The sequence below is a fragment of the Pollicipes pollicipes genome, unplaced genomic scaffold, assembly GCF_011947565.3.
Source record: "Pollicipes pollicipes isolate AB1234 unplaced genomic scaffold, Ppol_2.1 Scaffold_3087;HRSCAF=3621_pilon_pilon_pilon, whole genome shotgun sequence".
Lineage (NCBI taxonomy): Eukaryota > Metazoa > Arthropoda > Thecostraca > Pollicipedomorpha > Pollicipedidae > Pollicipes > Pollicipes pollicipes.
In genome coordinates, this window is record NW_023596225.1 from 26,326,402 (window position 1) to 26,344,778 (window position 18,377).

The 18,377-nt window shown below is 60.6% G+C and overlaps 2 protein-coding genes across 2 annotated transcripts; both read left to right on the forward strand.

The window, feature by feature from the left end:
* Positions 1-512: 512 nt before the first annotated feature.
* On the forward strand, positions 513-6,791 carry LOC119089959 (uncharacterized). Its single transcript, XM_037212760.1, has 10 exons — positions 513-709; positions 1,067-1,199; positions 1,530-1,733; positions 2,381-2,535; positions 3,082-3,202; positions 4,497-4,672; positions 4,929-5,122; positions 5,436-5,564; positions 6,519-6,563; positions 6,627-6,791. The coding sequence occupies exons 2-10, from the start codon at positions 1,099-1,101 to the stop codon at positions 6,789-6,791; spliced, it is 1,290 nt and encodes a 429-aa protein (XP_037068655.1). The 5' UTR covers positions 513-709; positions 1,067-1,098.
* LOC119089960 (uncharacterized) lies at positions 6,586-17,878 on the forward strand. The gene is made up of 17 exons (XM_037212761.1): positions 6,586-6,671; positions 7,234-7,429; positions 7,729-7,980; positions 8,495-8,680; positions 9,253-9,412; positions 10,330-10,467; positions 11,415-11,572; positions 12,933-13,034; positions 13,673-13,747; positions 13,805-13,934; positions 14,221-14,373; positions 14,818-14,991; positions 15,710-15,885; positions 16,208-16,385; positions 17,076-17,215; positions 17,684-17,763; positions 17,824-17,878. The coding sequence occupies exons 2-17, from the start codon at positions 7,340-7,342 to the stop codon at positions 17,876-17,878; spliced, it is 2,247 nt and encodes a 748-aa protein (XP_037068656.1). The 5' UTR covers positions 6,586-6,671; positions 7,234-7,339.
* The last annotated feature ends 499 nt before the right edge of the window (positions 17,879-18,377 follow it).

Sequence of the window (18,377 nt, forward strand, 5' to 3'; positions counted from 1 at the left end):
CATGAGCCATAGAATCTACTCGCGCAGGTGCTAAAATTCCGCCTTTTCGTGGCAGCGCGTCAGTCTCCGTTTTTATATCGCCCAAAGTGGTGGTCTCGACCGCCAGACGGGCCTCACCTTCACATCGATTGGTTACTTAGCAACGGGGCCAAACATGTCGGTGTGGCGGCGGGCGCCATACGACGGGCGCTGGGCGGCGTACCGCGGGTGACCCTGCCGGGGCGGCTCTGTGCAGCTCTGTGGCGACTCAGTGGCGACTCTGTGGCAGCTCTGTGGCGGCCCTGTCCCCGCGTGACACGGAGGTGGGCTGTCCGCCTGCGGCTGCGGTGGCCTCGCAGCTGCCGGCCAGGACCCGACGCCTGGCGTGAGGCCCGTCCCCGCGTTCCAGCGTGGCTGGCTCCGCGTGGGACCGGCTGTCTCCGTGTGAAGGAGAGCTGGCCGACCTTGTCCGCCTGAGACCGTGTCCCACCGTGGGACCGTGTCCCGCCGTGTCCCGCCGCTCCAGCGCGAGGCCGGGCTGGGCCGCCCGGCGTGGGACCAGATCTGTGGCGTCCCCGCCGCCGCAGGGAGCGCCGCACGCCAGGGCACATGTGATTCGGCGGTTGCCCGGACAGCGGCCCGATGCCCACCAGTGCTGACCCGGCCGGCGAGCCGGCGCCTCCCACCGCCTCCAGACAGCATGCGCCCTGACCGGAACACCCCAGTTGCGGTCAGTCTAAAACTGCATGCACGCGAAGCTGATTTATCTGCGGTGCTGTTGGTTGGTATGCCGTACACACACGCGAGCTCGTTCAGTTTCCGGAGAGTCGTTCGTGCAGACGGCAATCATGATTTGGCGAGTAGTGCAGCATTGCGTTCTGCAGTAGTGCAGTATTACGTAGTTTGCATTCGCCCCGCTATCGATCTGACTTGCGTTGCCGGGGTCAGCTGGCGAACACAACGACAGGCCATCTATGAAATATTCGCTGACGATGCGCTAATGGTCACGATGATGCCCTAACGTCGGTAGAGACAGACCCGTCGTAAAACAGTGTTGTCACGCTCCCCGTTGCCGCTCTGATGCCAGGCCACGCAAAGTGGTGGCGCTCGAGGCGGACCATGTTCAAGTTCCACTCCGTCCACGGGTCCCACGTGTCGCTAGAGAATGATGACACTTGCGCCTCGCGCCGCGAGGGCTTCTGCAACGGTATCACCTTCAGGTGGGTGCCCGTCAGCTGGACGGATAATACCGAGTCTAGGAGTCCGTTTATTAGCTGATGCGGCTGAGCCTCGGTGTACCTCTTACTACTATTCCCGAGTGATATCAGCTGTGCTTATGCCGAGCTCGCCGTTTTTTACTGGTCTGTCTTAATCCCATCCTCACTTATCACGAGCTGTGTCCCTTCACTTCGGTTCCCAAAAGCTCAAGATTCAAAACTTGATGCCAAATCTAGCCGCGCTGACATCCGCGTCTGACATTCACGCAAAGAGAACGAGACTTAACACCGTACCAGAAGCGTTCCGTTCATTGCGTCACTGCGCTTCGCCAGCTCTGGCCCGCTGTTGCGCGGCGAGCAGTACCACCTGCGGCTGACCCAGGTCACCGACTGGAACGGCGCCGTGCGCGTGGGCGTGACCTGGCACGACCCGGCCACGCTCACCTCGCTGCCGCGCTACTCCTTCCCCGACCTGATCCGGCGACCCGGCTTCTGGGTGCGCACCGTGCGAGAGCAGCACCTCCGAGACGGCGCCAGGTGAGAGCAGCACCTCCGAGACGACGCCAGGTGAGAGCCGCGCGGTGCAGGGGAGGTGGGGTGAGACCCGCGCGATGCAGGGGAGGTGGAGTGAGCTGTGCGGTGCAGGTGAGGTGAAGTGAGAGCCGCGTATGAGGCAGATGAGACAGGTTGAGAGGAGCGTATGGGACAGGTGAGGCGGGATGAGAGGAGCGCACGGGGCAGATGATGCGAGATGAGAGCCGCGTATAGGACAGGTGAGGCCGGTGAGAGGAGCGTATGGGCAGATGAGGCGGGTGCGAGGAACGCATGGGACAGGTTAGGCGGGTGAGAGGAGGGAATGGGGCTCGTGAGGCGGGGTGAAAGCCGCATATGGGGCAAACGAAGAGGCTGAGAGGAGCGTATGGGGCACGTGAGGCGGGTGAGAGGAAAGCATGGGACAGGTTAGGCTAGATGGGAGGGTAGGTCAGGCGGGTGAGAGCCGCGACTGGTCGTCGAACATGGCGTAGTAGTCGGGTAACAGACAGAAAAAATATTCTCTCGTGATCCGTGACGTGCTGAGCAGACCGGCCAACACAATATCTACGGGAGGCCATCTGAACCGTGCAATCCTTCACACGGCTGTGCGAGCGAGGCGACTGCTCACCCCGACCGCGCGTGTTCGGCAGGGTGCACTTCTGGCTGACGGAGGAGAGCGAGCTGCACGTGTCGGTGAACCATCGCCAGGTGACGCGGCTGGCTACCGGCGTGCCGGCCGACCGGCCGCTCTGGGCCCTCATCGACGTGTACGGCAACACGCAGGCCGTCCAGATCACGTGCGACGGTGAGGCGACCGTGGCGCGCTGTCAGCCGCTCCGGTGGCGACGACTTCGGTGCTTCGACGGCTGTGGCCACTCTGTGTCTGACACTCGCGGGGACTCATCGCAATGAATGGGCTGGCGGTGGAAAGATGTGGGCTGCAATTTCCGGCCGCAGGAAACATTTGCTGCTCCCTTCAACATAGGCGTGGGAGGCTGCTAATCTACACAGCCACCAGCACCGACTAATGCGCCAGCGATGACGACACTGGCGGCGGCAAAGCTGGCGTGAGCGTTGGACCGGACCCCCGGCCGGAGCTGCCCGTGTCGTTGACACACCGCTCGACCTGCAGCACAGTGGCCGACATTGGGCGCAATCGTATGCGGTTTGCAAGGTGCAGCATCGAGCGGGCATGAATACATGCACCGTGCTGAATGCTGCCGTCAACGCTAAAAATGATTGTAGTTGTGCGGACAGCCACGGCTTCAGCACAATTAACGGCGAGCCACCATGGACTTGACTGGACGCTGTTGTCTGCATTGGCGATGGGTGACGCCCGTGGACCCCACAGAGGAGACGCCGCTGGAGATCCTGGCGCGCGGTCAGGCGGCGCGCGACCTGTACCGTCGTGTGAGGCGATCCGGAACCGTCTCCGTCTACCGCAGCCGACTGTTCCTGGTGGGCGGCTATAGGTCAGTGAAGCGGCTACAGATCAGTGGGGCGGCTACAGGTAAGTGGAGCGGCCACAAGTCAGTGGGGCGGCTACAGGTCAGTGGAGCGGCTACAGGTCAGTGGGGCGGCTACAGGTCAGTGGAGTGGCTACAGATGAGCGGGCGGCTACAGGTCAGCGGAGCGGCTACAGGTCAGTGGAGCGGCTACAGATGAGTGGGGTGGCTACAGGTCAGTGGAGCGGCTACAAGTCAATGGAGCGGTTACAGGCCAGTGGAGCGGCTACAGGTCAGTGGGGCGGCTACAGGTCAATGGAGTGGCTACAGATGAGTGGGCGGTTACAGGTCAGCGGAGCGGCTACAGGTCAGTGGAGCGGCTACAGATGAGTGGGGTGGCTACAGGTCAGTGGAGCGGCTACAAGTCAATGGAGCGGTTACAGGCCAGTGGAGCGGCTACAGGTCAGTGGAGCGGCTACAGGTGAGTGAGGCGGTTACAGGTCAATTAGGCGGCTACATGTCAGTGGAGCGGCTACAGGTTAGTGGGGCGGCTACAGGTCAGTGGAGTGGCTACAGGTCAGCGGAGCGGCTACAGGTCAGTGGGGCGGCAACAGGTCAGTGGAGTGACTACAGATGAGTGGGCGGCTACAGGTCAGCGGAGCGGCTACAGGTCAGTGGAGCGGCTACAGATGAGTGGGGCGGCTACAGGTCAGTGAGGCGGCTACATGTCAGTGGAGCGGCCACAGGTCAGTGAGGCGCGTAGAGGGCAGCGAGACGGCTTCAGGTCAGTGGAGCGACGACAGGCCGGTAAGATGGCTGCAGACCAGTGAGACGCCGACAGGTCAGGGGTGGACTAAGGTCAGTCAGGCGGGTTACAAGCCAGGGGAGGCGGGACCCAGACCGGCCAAAGTCCTTCAGCGTCATTTGCCGTTACCCACGCCGTTCGTGGCAGGCGGCTCTCGTACAGCCAGCCGGGCTGCAGCAACGACCTGAGTGATCACAGTCTGAGCAGTTAGCGGACTTAAACGGATTCAGACCGGTAGCGGGTAGGGTTCATTGGAGATGAGCGGGACATGCAACCATTTTCGATGCCGATGACACACGCTTATCACCACGGCCACAATCATCCATCGAAAGCCGTCAAGAAATGGCGGTAAGCGTGTGTCCGTTCGATTAAACGTTTGTGATCTGATAGTTATACTTAACAGAGCACATGAAAGGGCAGTGTAAGACATCGCTGGCGCCCGGTCCCAACGCCCGCCGGCAGCGCGGCCGGCGCTGATCTCGGTCAGCCAGTGATGTGGTGCGTGGCGTCCATCAGGGCGGGCAAGACGTCGCTGCGCCACCTGCTGCTCGGCACGGAAGCCGGAGAGACCTCGCCTACAGCGGGCCTCAGTAGCTCGGAGCTCTTCACGTTCGCAGCGGACGACCCGGCCTGCTGGCGACCCGTCGATGGCGTACGACTGACCAGCGGCCGCCGTTCGCGCGCGCAGAGAGGTGAGGTTCGCCTCCTGGCGCGGGGAGGCTGACGCAGTGGACGGCTGCCAGTGGTCCGACGCAGAAGGGTTGGCGCGCGGAAGAGAGCTGAACGTCATGTTTACTGGTGCGCATGTTTCTCATTGCTTGTTTAAACCAGACTCCGCAGTAAACGTCGTAGAGGTGGTGCTCCAAACTTGGCTGCGCCATTGTTGTCGACGGAGGCGGGTGAATATAGGACTAAAATAAGGATTTACCATTGCACTTGATCCGCCAGAGCCGGAGGAGATCGAAGAGGAGTACCAGACTGCCATCGCTCGCAACGTGGTGCGCGAGCTGCTCAAGGACAGGAAGTCCCGCGAGATGGCCAAGCTGAAGAACCGCTCGTCGTCTCGCTCTTTTTCCAGCACATTCAGGGTCAACCTCAGCCGCAGCAGCCTCAACCGGGTGGTGCCAAAGAAGGAGTTTGAGGTGATGCAAATTAGGCTGGATTTGAGCTATTCGCAAATTAGTCTCTAATGCTATCAAAAGCGTCACGAGCGCCCGAAGAATTCTGCGCTTTCCGCGACCATTGATTTAAGTCTGCTGTGCATGTTGTAAATCAGACTTTGTGCACGTTTTCAGGTAATGCTGCTGTCGGAGGGAGAACATGCATTTGCTTCTGCTGCAGGAAGTAATACGCATTGATTTTAAATGAAAACCGGACGCATGCGAGCTGTTACATGTGTGTGTGCGTTGTGCCGCTGCATGTAAAGCGTTTGACCTGCGGCCGACATGTGCGCAGGTGACGGACGAGGGGGCGCTGAAGGAGCTGCCGGCCGACATCGTGCGCCTGGTGGAGGAGATGCTGACCGAGTCGCCAGACAACAGCCGAGAGCGGGAAGCTGCCGCCTCTCCCAGTCAGGCACAGCAGGTGTGCCCCGCCCCCTCTCCCCCCGAACCCCACCTGCACCCGCCGCGAGCGGTCGGCCGCCGCCTCCCCCAGTCAGGCGCAGCAGGTGTGCCCCGCCCCCTCCCCCCCCCCCGAACCCCACCTGCACCCGCCGCGAGCGGTCGGCCGCCGCCTCCCCCAGTCAGGCGCAGCAGGTGTGCCCCCCCCCCCCCGAACCCCACCTGCACCCGCCGCGAGCGGTCGGCCGCCGCCTCCCCCAGTCAGGCGCAGCAGGTCTGCCCCTCTCCTCCCCTACTCACTCGTGCTTGCCCCACCTCATGTCCCCGCTGTTGTTTGGTGCAAGTTGGTTGCATAACGGGCCGCACCCTATTGACATTTTGGTGATGATGTACGATTAAATACTGTAGGAGCTTATCCGTCTTGCATGCCCGATTCTTCATATATCTGTTAATCTGTTAAGGTGTAGCTGCATCATGACAGGATGTAATCCCATTGGCCCGGTGAGGAGTGTCCGCCAGGTGGAGAGATTTAAGGCAGATCATGAGACACCAGATCCGCACCAGATAACATTCTACGCGGCTAATTCGTGACCTGATACGGACGTGGAGCTGCACCCACTATGCCCGCCCCACCCGCTCATCGTCTCGTCTGACCGGCTTGGCATAGTTGTGCCGGCCAGACCACTCAGCCTTTCCCTTTGATCAGCATCGCAGGTGTCTGTTTCGTGAGGCTTTGAGAGGCCTCACCAGGCCTGGCCGCCCTCCCCCTCCCTCTGACTTCCGCCGCAGGTGAAGCCGCTCTGACCTCGGTTCACCGTCGGCGTATGACCTCATCTGTCCTGCCCCTCCCCTCCCCTTGACCCCCGCCGCAGGTGACGCCGCCCTGACCTCGGGTCACCGTCGGCGTATGGCCTCATCTGTCCTGCTCCTCCCCTCCCCTTGACCCCCGCCGCAGGTGACGCCGCTCTGACCCCAGGTCACCGTCAGCGTGTGGGACTGGAGCGGCGACGCCGAGTTCGAGGCCGTGCAGCTGCCGCTGCTGGGCTGCCGCGGCGCCTACCTGCTGGTGTTCGACGCCGCCCAGCCGCTGGACGGGCCGGCCGTCACCACCCGCTGGCAGAGGGGCGAGGTCGGTCACCCGCCAGCTCACGGCTCGCTCAGCGTCATGCTTCCGGGGCCATCTGGCGGCCAGCCGGAGCAGCGCCGAGCCGTCACCGATCCGGCGTGGCCAAAAAGCAACTCCGTTTGAGTGAAGCTACATAATCGAGGCAATTTGATTTGGTTCTAGAACACAGGGCTGCGTTGTGGGCGTTTGATAATAACGTTTGATTAAGTAGGTTTTCCATATCAAACTAACCGTAATCCAATACGTCCCACGGCCTATCGTTTTTGTTGCTTTTGTTCAAGGCAGGACTGATTGGTTTCGAAAGCGCATACCCTGCATTTGCTGGACTTTGGGACTGGCGCGCTCTAGTTTCACACATTCTTTTGTCGTGCTTTGTCTTTGCTGCCGACCTTGTGGCACTAAGATATGAGGGCATTTTGGTAAATCTGGCCCTCCACAGAAGAAATTTAACTCCAAACTAAACCAATCCTACCCATCGTATACTGCGTGGACCACCGAATAGCCGGGAGGGACGGGACGCCGCACAACTGGCTGTGGTCGCGGCTGAGGGCTGGCTCTACCCTAGGCTCGGGACGTGTCGGTGGAAGGTCGCACCCGCCTGGACCAGCTGGTGGACTGGGTACAGCTGATCCACGCCGCGGCCACTGCCGGTGCCACGACGGCGCTCGGCGATGGCTGGCCAGGAGACGGTGGCGCCACCTGTGCTGCTCGTCGGCGTCTGGAGCGAGGGCGAGGACCAGGCGACTCCGACCGAGATCGAGGTGAGGTCCATGTCTAGGGGGAGGGCGGGGATCAGGCGGCCCCGACCGAGACCGAGGTAAAGTCCATTTCTAGGGGAGGGCGGGGACCAGGTGGCCCCGACCAAGACCGAGTTGAGATCCATGTCTGGAGGGGGGGGGGGGGGACCAGACGACCCTGACCGAGACCGAGGTAAGGCCCACGTCTGGAGCAAGACGGACCCAGTTTGACCCAGACTGAGATGTACGTTTGAGTTGGGGGCACTGTTGCTACTTAATCCCCCACTGTCACATCCCGCTGAAGCCGCGCGCGTCCGTTCCAGCTGCAGCAAATGCGGCAGCGACTGCAGCACGTCTTCCAGGGGCAGCTGTGCGGCCGGCACGTGCACGGCGAAGTGTTCACGCTGCCGCTGTCCCGGGCGGCTAGTCAACTGGCGGCGCTGCGGGCCTGCGCCGCCCGGCTCATGCTGGCCCAGGCTCACATGGGCGAGAGGGTTCCCGTCCGCTGGCTCAGTCTGGAGGAGGAGGTGGCCCGCCGCGTCCGCGCCGGTCTCGTGGTCGCCACCCTGGACGAGGTGGGTGCGCCGGCGCCGGGCACTCGAGGGGGCTGAACGCGTTCGAGGCGCGCTCTTAAGGGTCAGACTGGTATAAGGTAGTAACCAAAGCTCACTCTTAAGCTACTGCAGGGTATACGGCGCGGGGTGGACACAATTCACGCCCCTTTTTGACGTGGTGAACGAGATGTTGTGATGCCCAAAGGCGTCAGTGTTGTTCTGAGCCGGTCAACCGCCGCTGCCTTGCGACGAACATGCTGGCATCGGAAGTCCATGAAACGGTGTAAGTCATCGATACATAGTTAGGATGCGACCCGTCTCATCTCTCAAATTGATGCCGTAATGTGAGAGACACGGCAAAATGCACGAGCTCGAGGCCTTATGCACTGTCCTGTCATCTTAATAACCATCTGTGACTGTAGGTTATCACGTAACATCAATTATAACGTTTCTTCGTACATCATTTGTGGGCACCTGGAGCTCGCCCCGCTACATGACGTCATGAGTGACGTAACCAGCGCTTCGGCCGTGACAGGTGGAAACGATGGCGGCCGAACATGAGGTGGCGGGCGAGGAGCTGACCACCTTCCTGCAGTTCCACCATGACCAGGGCAGTCTGCTGTACCACGGCGATGCCGAGCACCGGCTCGTGCTGCTCTCGCCGCAGTGGCTCGTTCAGCTGATCGCTGACGTCATCAGAGCAAAACGGAAATACTATCAAGTGAGGAGACAGGCTGGTTACGAGACATGCTCACGCGGAGTCTCGTTGACCATCAATAAGCGTATGTCAGAGAAGCAGCCCCCCCCCCCTATCGACGAATTCGTTTCCACCACAACATGGCAGACCATTGTTGACGAACACAAGCATGCAGAATGTGAATTGTTCTCTATGACCGTCGAATTCCGGTAAAGAGTTCACGCGATGCTTGCACTACGTGCGTGGGTGCGCACATCCCCGCTGCAGATAATGCATTAGCTTCGTAAAAGACCAGCATTGAGGACGCAATGCTATTGTGGCCGAACGGTTAAAGAAGGTGTGAGTTAAATGCAAAACGAGTGACCTCTTGGGGACACGGGTCCAAATCTCGCCGAGCGGTCGGATTGAATACCCACTGCAAATGCGGTTGTCCGCCTTGTAGGCTTATCACTGTGTGCGCGTGCGCATGCAGTCATTTCACATTTGAGTAGCGCAGCCCAATATCACTGCACTCTAATCGAAACTAACTGGAAACTGGCCTGGACGCCTGGTGTCGTTCTGCGCTGTCGCGCGCTGACGGCGTGACGCCCGTGCAGTCGGCACCGAGCGGCTGGCGCCGTCTGGAGACGGAGGGCGTGGTGGAGGCGGGCCTGCTGACGCGCCAGTGGGACGACCTGACCAGCGACGCCGTCTCGCTGGGCGTGCTGCAGCGGCTGGGGCTGCTCTGTCAGCTGGCGCCGCCGCCCGGCCTCTACGGTGAGGCGCTGGCGCCGGACGGGCGTCGGTGGCATCACGTGCGCTCGCGTGATACCTGCGCCACTGTGCGCTCGTTATGCGTGCTTGAGTGCGTGTGCGCTTGTACACACTGCAGCAGATGCGTGGGGGTGTATCTGCGTGGGTGTATATGTGTGGGGGTGGACGGTTGTCGAAGCGCGTTTGTAGCTGGGTGTGTGTGAATTGTTCTACACCCGGCGCGGAGGCGACTCACTAGCTTACTTCGCCCCTGCTACGTAGGCGTAGGCGCATATCTTGGACGTGTGCGAATTGTTCTGCACCCGGCGCGAAGCCGACCCACTAGCTCACTTCACCCCTGCTGCGTAGGCGTATGTGGAATGTATAACACGGCGAGGGAGCGTCCGCCCCCGCCACCTCTCAGCCTTCCGGGGGTCGCACTAGGTGATGACTCACGATGACTGGAGCTAACCCAGCCGTCGGTCTTTGCTGGAAAACATTGGCCGAAGCTCAAGAATAGGCTGTCGCTGGATAATGACGCTCTACAGGGCGGCCTCCCGTGGTGAAAGCACGGCTAACGCCAACGCAAACTGCAGAAATATGTGCCCTCAGTTTGCGCCCCCAGGCGGAGTAGAATTTGCCGAAAGACTGTGCGCTGATTGTTTACCACAAAAAGCATGTCTTTATATTTCAGTTTCATGCCAGTCATACCGCGTCGTCCGACGAGATGTAGATAGAACTGCGTCATGCTTTGCCTGATGCAGCGCTTGAAAAAAAAATTGCTAAACGCTTACCTTTGTGTCGTGATGGCTGCTGGTGCCGTCGTCAGTTGCAGGAGCATTTGGCTTGAACCAGCATTTCACAGGGACATTTGTCTGACCACTCGCAGTACTCACCTGGCTTCTCGGGTGCCGCTCTGTCACGCTCTGTCCTGTCATCAGACCTGGCCGACAGCGTAGCTCTGCCGAAGATGCTGCTGATGCCCTGTCTCATCACGAGTCGGGCAGACTCGACGGAGCCAACACGCGACTCGGCCGACGCCTTCACGTTCTATATAGACTTTTGCGGCTTCCTGCCCGGTAAGCGTGACCCGAGCTGCCGACGGGTTTTCTTGCCGGACTAGTTCTGGATATTGTCTGCGTATTCTGCTGAAATGCGAAGGGCATTGTTCCTGTGACGGCTTTGCTGCGGGTTTCTAACTGACAGGAGGACCGTAATGAGTCTCCTAGTACGTTACTATTTTCACCTTTACCGATTTCTTAGGTACTAAGATTTAATCTTCTTGTGATTTCCGTCGGGAAGTGGTGTGCCACAACCTTACCGTAGTTTGACGGCGCCGAATGCGGTCCCAAAATGCGCACACTGCTTGACTAGGAAAAAGTACTGAAGGTGAACAAATAGGATGGTGAAAGAATTTGACGCACTGTTTAGATAGGTGGGCGCGCGGCTTAAACAGGCACGAGCTTTCTGACATCGTTAACGGGCTGTGGACAGCTTAAACATCGGCTAGCTCTTTTGGAAGGCCGTTTCGACCGTGGCCAGTGGTAGCGTAGTCGAACGGTGCTAGGCGCTGGAGAATGGCACCAGTCTCTTCGGAGACATTGCTTGGAATAAAAACGTTATGGTTGGGTTTGGTCACGTCCCTGGAAACGCTGATGCACATTTCTAAACAGACTCGTATGATAAACAAAGCAGCCGAATACAACTCACAAATGTACGTACAGACGTGCACAACCACGTGTTTAATAAGCGCCCATTTTCTCGGCAGCTTGATACCAAGGGCACGCTTGGTTAAATTTTGCTCGAAGCCCTGGCACCCCTGGCCAGTCAAGTTCAATGAGCAAATTTTGCTGCCCGTAGTGTCGGATATGCGGCCAGCCTCCTGTCTCACAACGCCTGTAGTAACCACACTGAGATCGGGGAGCACGGACCAGGATATACACGACATGGGGCTAGTGTAGACACGGGTTAGGTGCCTGAGATGACGCGGTGCCGCACGATAACGTGTCGCACGCTACTTCTCCAGCCAGCGTGGTCAGCCAGCTGGTGGTGCGGCTGGCGGTCTGGACGCAGGAGAGCTCCCACCGGCCGCCTGCCGTCTCCCTGGACCGGGCCCAGTTCTTCGTGGACGCCTCCCACGAGCTAGCACTCCACGTGGCCGCCCTCCACCTGGCCAGGGTGCAGGTACTGCCCAGTGTGATGTCGTGATGATGTGATGTGATGATGTGATACTGTGATGGATGCTCGTCATGCTGCTGCCGCTGTTTCCGATTATTAATGGCATCATTGTTGCCCATGATTATTTTTCCTTTTATGCTGTTCAGAGGCCTCCTCCCAGTGGTCTCATGGGCAAGATTTTCCGATCAGCCCCTGAATTTGGGCGGGAAAGGGCATGTAGAATATATATATATATATATATATATATATATATATATATATATATATATATATATACATATTTGCGTGTGTGTGCGTGTGTGTGCTTGCGTGCGTGCGTGCGTGCGTGCGTGGGCACGTGCGTGCGTGCGTACGCATGTGTGTGTGTATGGGAAGGAAGACACCAGGAGGAAGCTGGTGAGAAGTTGTCTCACAGCTTAAATTCCGTGACATCACCCGGAGGCGGGCTAGTTTATGTCCAAGATGATGTTTTAGAGGCCAAAGGCAGATAATTTGACGGTATCACATCGCAAAAAAATTATTGCGTCTCAAAACACCTGACATCGGGCCCGACCCGATCCAAATCTGGGACATCTCCATGCCTTTCGCACACACATGAGGCTGTTAATTGGCTGGGCGCCACTGGCAAACGAAGGCGGGGCTTTGCTCCATCTCCACTTAGTACCTTTTTCCTGAATGAGGAATTGACCAGGAACTCCCAGCGTGCAGAGACCTTATGTAAGCCAGTCCTTGTCTAAATTCTTACTCAATGACGCAAAAACATTATGCCAATAACGCTAAGACATTCCAGTGTTAAGAATATCAATGAACCCTGTGATCTAACACATCTCGCCCTTCTTGTCCCGGTGCCGGCCCGTCCCGTTGTCTGTAATCCCGCTCGCATGTCTGTCCGCTCTGCATCTGCCCCATCACTTGTCTGTCTGGTGCCTGTCTGTCTCGCTACCTATCTGACCCTGTTCGCCACCGCCGCCTGACCCGACCTGGTCCGGTTTGGTGTCGTCCGACCTCCGCCGTCTGACCCGGCCCGGTCCGGTCTGGTGTCGTCCGACCGCCGCCGCCTGACCCTCTCCGGTCCGATCCGGTGTCGTCCGACCGCCGCCGACTGACCCGTTCCAGCTCTGGTCAGCCTGTCCCGCTGCCCATGTGACCCTGGTCGCCGTCGCCATCTGGTCGGTTCCGGTCCGATCCGGTGCAGTCCGACCTCCGCCGACTGATCCGCTCCGGCTCTGGTCAGCCTGTCCTGCTGCCCATGTGACCCTGGCCGCCTCCGCCGTCTGACCCACTCCGGTCCGTCCCGCCGTCCGTCGACGCCGTCCGACCGCCGACGACTGCGTGCTCGGGTTACCAGCGGCGGCCGCGCCGACAGGTGACGGTGGCGAGGCTGTGTGGCGCGCTTGAGGACGGCCTCGACTCGTACCCCGCCCTGCCCGAGGGCTCCGGCGCGCCCAGCGCCGACGTCTGCCTGCAGGTCAGCGCTGCGCGGTGACCTCCCGGTGACGCCATTCCGGCGATGACGTCACTGGTAGAGCGTCAGGGGTTCACTGAGTGACGTCACCGGCTCGGGGTTCGTCGGGGACGCTGGGCGAGACACCAGAGCGAACTGTCCTGTCGCAGATCATAAATAATCGCGTCATGATCAAGGTTGCTGGAAGGTCACATGGGTCCGGAAAATGACTGACCCAGGCCAGGTTGACGCCGGCCTTGGTCGGAGCTGGTGGGACCTTTACTGGACACGACGCCACTTAGAGCCCGGGATCGCCAATCCAGCACCGTTAGCTTGACATCGGCAATAATCGATATATCATGCATTCATCATGAGTACCAGATACCCTTCCATTTGCTGGCTTTAGTTCTCCGTTGTGTTCCGGGTACCGTGTTGTCCTTTGCATCACGTATGCCGGCGGATGGGTCGCAATGCTAATTATCCCAACGATACCAGACGGACACGTCATAAAATAGTGCAGTGCTAGCGCACCTTACGCTGGTGCGTCTAGCGGCGCCCGCTGTCCCAGGTGCGGCAGGGTGACCTGCTGCGGCACCTCCGCACCTCCGGCCAGACGGCCCCATGCCCCGGCGTGAAGTGAGCCGTTCCGCCCGCTGTGCCAGGTCCACCGGCGCCTGGACGCCACGCTAGCGGACGTGCGGGTGCGGCTCTGCCGCCGGCTGCAGTGGCGCTTCACCGTCGGGTGTCCGTGCGGCCGGCCGTGCGCCGCCCACCGCGCCGCCGGCTGCCCCCAGCCCGGCTGCCTGCACACGCTGCCGCTGAACCAGTGCCTGTCGGGCGACACCGTCTACTGCGACTTCAGGAGGGTGTCCGTCGACCACCTGCGGCGGTTCTTCGAGCGCCGGGACCCGGACAGGCCGGCAGGTGGGGCAGCGTGACCGGCGCGGCCGCCAGACCGGCACAAGATCGGTCCAGGTGCCGAACGGCAGGCTGACCGCGTGCACAAAGTTCCGGCGTCTCGGTGCTGTTTCGTGACTGGCGGTGTCACCGTGTCTGAGTCCCATCTAAGAAGGCAAGTCCGCGCTGAGCTCCGTTTCAGGCGCTATTATTCGCGTACTCATGTGTTCGATGCCGGGACCGAGCCGCAACGACGCCGTCCTCGGCGCCGCGCCAGTGCCCAGCCAAGCCTCACTGATGACCTTGCCTGCAGAGCTGAACCTGGCGCCGGTGCTGCCGGCCCGCTACTCGGTACGACACGAACCCATGAGCTCCGAAATGGCGCCCCCTTGGCTGAAACAGGCGGCCAAGCTGCTCAACGCCGGCGGTTCCGGCTCCGACTGGCAGGCCGTCGCCAAGAAGATAGGTGCGCTGCCAAACGGCAGGGCGGCGCGACGTTAGCTGATCACCTGCTCACTGTGAAGCCGCGTTCTGTTTACACCTTACTGTTTCCTGGCGGCGCGCGGTGCGCCAGTGTGTTGATATCATGTGATTGTAGAGGCCGATCTGATGACGTTTGTTACGTGTTATCGTCTTTATGTTCCTTGGTCTTTTATCACATGCTTTTATTTATGTTTATCGGGCATTGAAAAGACGTAGTAAGCTATTTCGCAAATATGGCGATGCAGCGAACATTTTCCATTGCATTTGACATTGCCATCCTCAAGGTGGCGGGGCGAACAGCACCAAGTCTAATTTGGGTATCGAAAATGAGGACGAGCATATCATGGGAAACAACTTGGGCACGGCCTTCTCTTGTCGCCCATCGTGGCAGTTGGTTAATCCTCCCGCCCCCTCCCCTCGCCGACAGGGTACCGGGACCACAAGCTGACCGAGTTCGACGACTGCCTGGACCCGGGCCTGGCGCTCATCACCGACTGGCTGCAGATCTCGGGCAACAACGGCTTCAGCCTGGACATGCTGTGCGCCGTGCTGGACGGGCTGGCGCGGGAGGACGTCTGCAGCGTGCTGCGCGCCGTTAACAGTGCGTACCGCACGGCTGCGAGCGGGGGCCGAGCGGGATGGCGGGACACGGAGGCTGTGTGGGATAGCGGGACACGGAAGCCGTGTGGGATGGCGGGACTCGGGGGCCGTGTGGGATGGTGGGACACGGAGGCAGTGTGGAATGGCGGGACACGGAGGCCGAACGTGATGGCGGGACGCGGGGGCCGTGTGGGATGGCGGGACGCGGGGGTCGTGTGGGATGGGGGACACGCATGCCGCGTGAGATGGCGGGGCTTAGGCAGAGCGATGCCGTCCCGTCTGTCTATTTTCGCGAGTCCTTATAGCGTAGTTCCCTATAGCGTGGGTCGTGGGTCGTGGGTCTGCTTTCGCGTATCCGACAGCGTGGGTCCCAGGCTCCACATTCTCTCACAGGCTCTGAGCTCTCTCGTATTCGTTGCGCGGACAGAGTACATGGTCCTCGTGATGTCTGCTTATACTACATTGCCTGTTCTGCATACCTCTATCAATACAGCCAGCTATGAAGTGATCCGCATATCCTGCCAGCCGCCACCGCCGAGTCTTCCTCGTTCAGCTGAGCACGTTTTGCCGCGCTCGTCCCTGGCCCACCGGACAAGGGCAGCGTCCCAGCAGGTTGCGGTTGGTGCCGGTGCCCCTTCCGACGCCGCAGAGCCTGTCAGGCCGGCACCGGCGGTCTGGCGAGCCGGCCGGACCCTCTCTGACGCCGCCGGCCACCGCAGAGCCCACCAGTCCGGCGCCAGTGTTCGTCAGCTATCAGTGGGACCACCAGGAGGAGGCGGCGCGGCTGCGCGGCCGCCTCGAGCGCAGCGGCCTCCGCTGCTGGATGGACGTCGGGCAGATGGGCGGCGGCGACCTCCTGTACGAGAAAATCTACCAAGGCATCAGCAGCGCCAAGGTGCGCCGGTGAACAGGCCCTGGGGGCTTGACCGGCGGGAGGCTGGTCTTGTCGCTGGCGGTTTAACGGCCGTGGCACTGCTCTGTGGTCTGCTAGGCCTCGGCATGGCTGGCGGCAGGAGTGGGAACCTGTCGTTGCTGGGTCCGGCGGTGCGCAGGAGGTTCGGAATAGGCACCTAAGCCAGCGGTGTGTCAAATATCTGCTGTGTCGGCAGGTATTTGTGGCGTGCCTGCGTCAGTAGTATCTGAAATCCCAGCTGTGTCGGCAGATATTTGTGGCATGCCTGAGTCAGTAGTACCTGAAATCCCAGCTGTGTCGGCAGATATTCGTGGCGTGCCTGAGTCAGCAGTACCTGAAGTCCCAGCTGTGCCTGCGTGAGGCGCATCTGGCTGACCTGCTGCAGCTGCGGATAGTCCCCGTGCTGCTGGAGCGCATAGCCTGGCCGCCGGCCGGCTCGCTGGCGCTCGTGTTCTCCCAGCTCGTCTACGTCGACTTCGCTGGTGAGCAGATAATTCCCAGACAGAGGAAAACACCAAAAGTCGCGCCAGAGTGAGGAACTGCCACCGTGACGTTCGGCTTGTCGTCTTTTGGACTGTTGATCTGATTCTGAAGGTGAAGAGACCTTCTTCCCGGGTTGCCGCCATGGGTGGGGAGTGGGGGATGGGTGTGGGGGTGGGGGTGGGGGTGGGGGATGGGGGCATAACTCCCTTGCATAACGATTAACACGTTTGACACGTTTGACACGTAGACGTCAAAGCTTTGCCTTTGGTGATTGACCTGATTCAGTGTTCCACGCCATCTACCCATCAAACCGTCAGTGTGACGCCGCGTGCGCTCTGTCAGGTGTCCGTTGTCGCTCCGTCACGGGTAATACCACGGGATGGGAGGGCGGGACATTGGTTGGCGTTTGGGATGGGGAGTCAGGGAAAGTTAAGCCAGAACGCCTCACAACTGGCAAAGAAGGGTCCATGCACGAGGTGAGGCTCAATGATGGAGGTCTCCCACGATGGCCGCAGTATTTCTCCACTACGTACCTCTCTTTATCGTACTGGCCTCAAACGGCCGCTGTCCATCGAAAGCTGTAATCCAGACCAAACCAAGCCCCGTAGATCCCGATTTTCCCGACAGTAGCTGTGACGTGACTACGCCGGTGGTGCCCCTCCCCCTCCCTCCCGACACCCACGCTGCAGGTGTCGGGTGCCACGGCGGCCGGGGCAAGAGCGTGGACTGGACGCGACGCGCCGACGAACTGGTGCGCCAGGTCAGCCACCTGCTGCCGCCCGAGGACCGGCCCTCGACGGTCCTCATCGAGGAGAAGATGCAGCTCGAGGTGAGTGGTGGTGGTGAGGGTTACGGTGTGGTTCGGGCGCATCGGTCGCATGACGGTGCAGCGCTTTCAAGGCGAGAGAGACACCCCGGGCTGGCTGGACTGGATGCGCGGCGATCAAGGGACGGAGACCTGGCGCACGCGCACAGGCGGCGGCACAACCAGCGCAGTCTTCGCAAAAATGTGGCGCATGGAAACCGAACTTGCCTGGGCGACGTTGCGGCATTGGTGAAGCTGTGGCCGCGATGGAGATGGATGGAAATGGAAATGGATGTGGATGATGCGATGGAGATATTCGTAGCGAGATAATATGCGGGAACTGGTCGATCAAAAGTGTATGCGGGATCCTTACGCCTCCTTCTAGACTAGTGATGGAGTCTGGTTCTGTAGTCCCGCTCGGCGGTCGGCCGGGGACGGCCTCTGAGCCTGGCAGTGGAGCGTCGGTGTTCTGACGCCGTGCTCGACTCACAGCAGGTGCCTGACACGGGGACGGGCGCCTCGCCGCACGTGTCGCCGCCCGAGTCGCCGTCGCCGCCGTCACCGCCAGTCACGCCGCCGCCCTGGCGGCCGGCCGCGCCCTCCGTGCTCTCGGTCGAGCGGCCGCCGCCCAGCCTGAGCCAGCGCATCAGGCAGGCGGCCATGCGCTGCCTCGCCTGCCGGCTGTAGCGGACCCGCGGAGACAGACGGCGCGTGCCGACCGATCTCACGCCCGGACCCGCCCACGTGACCTGTCGGTGACCGCTGAGCGGCAGCCAACACGGCCGCAGCGGCGACGGTCGAGACGCTGCACGACTTCCAGCATCGGCACTTCGGCTCCCGAGCATGGTCTGAGGGCGCGACAGGAGTCTCGCCGCGGTCATCTGCCATCTGCCGTCTTTCTAGACTCTGCCAGCGGCGTTCCCAGTGTCGGACTACGGAGCGCTGTCTCCCTGCATGACGGGTGTCTTCTGCAGGGGTCGTTGGAGTGACATGGCCACGTGCTCGCTGTACAGCAGGAGCCCCAGGTAGCTGTTCGCTAACACGACTGGGGCGGCTCAGAGACCGGACTGAAGGTGGCAGCTGCCCTAGGTTTCTGATACCACATGTGACAAGCTGATGGTCCAACAGCCCTACCTTTCTCTCGTAAAAACGAAGAGTGGTGGGTGCGGAGGTGGTGAGGTGAGGT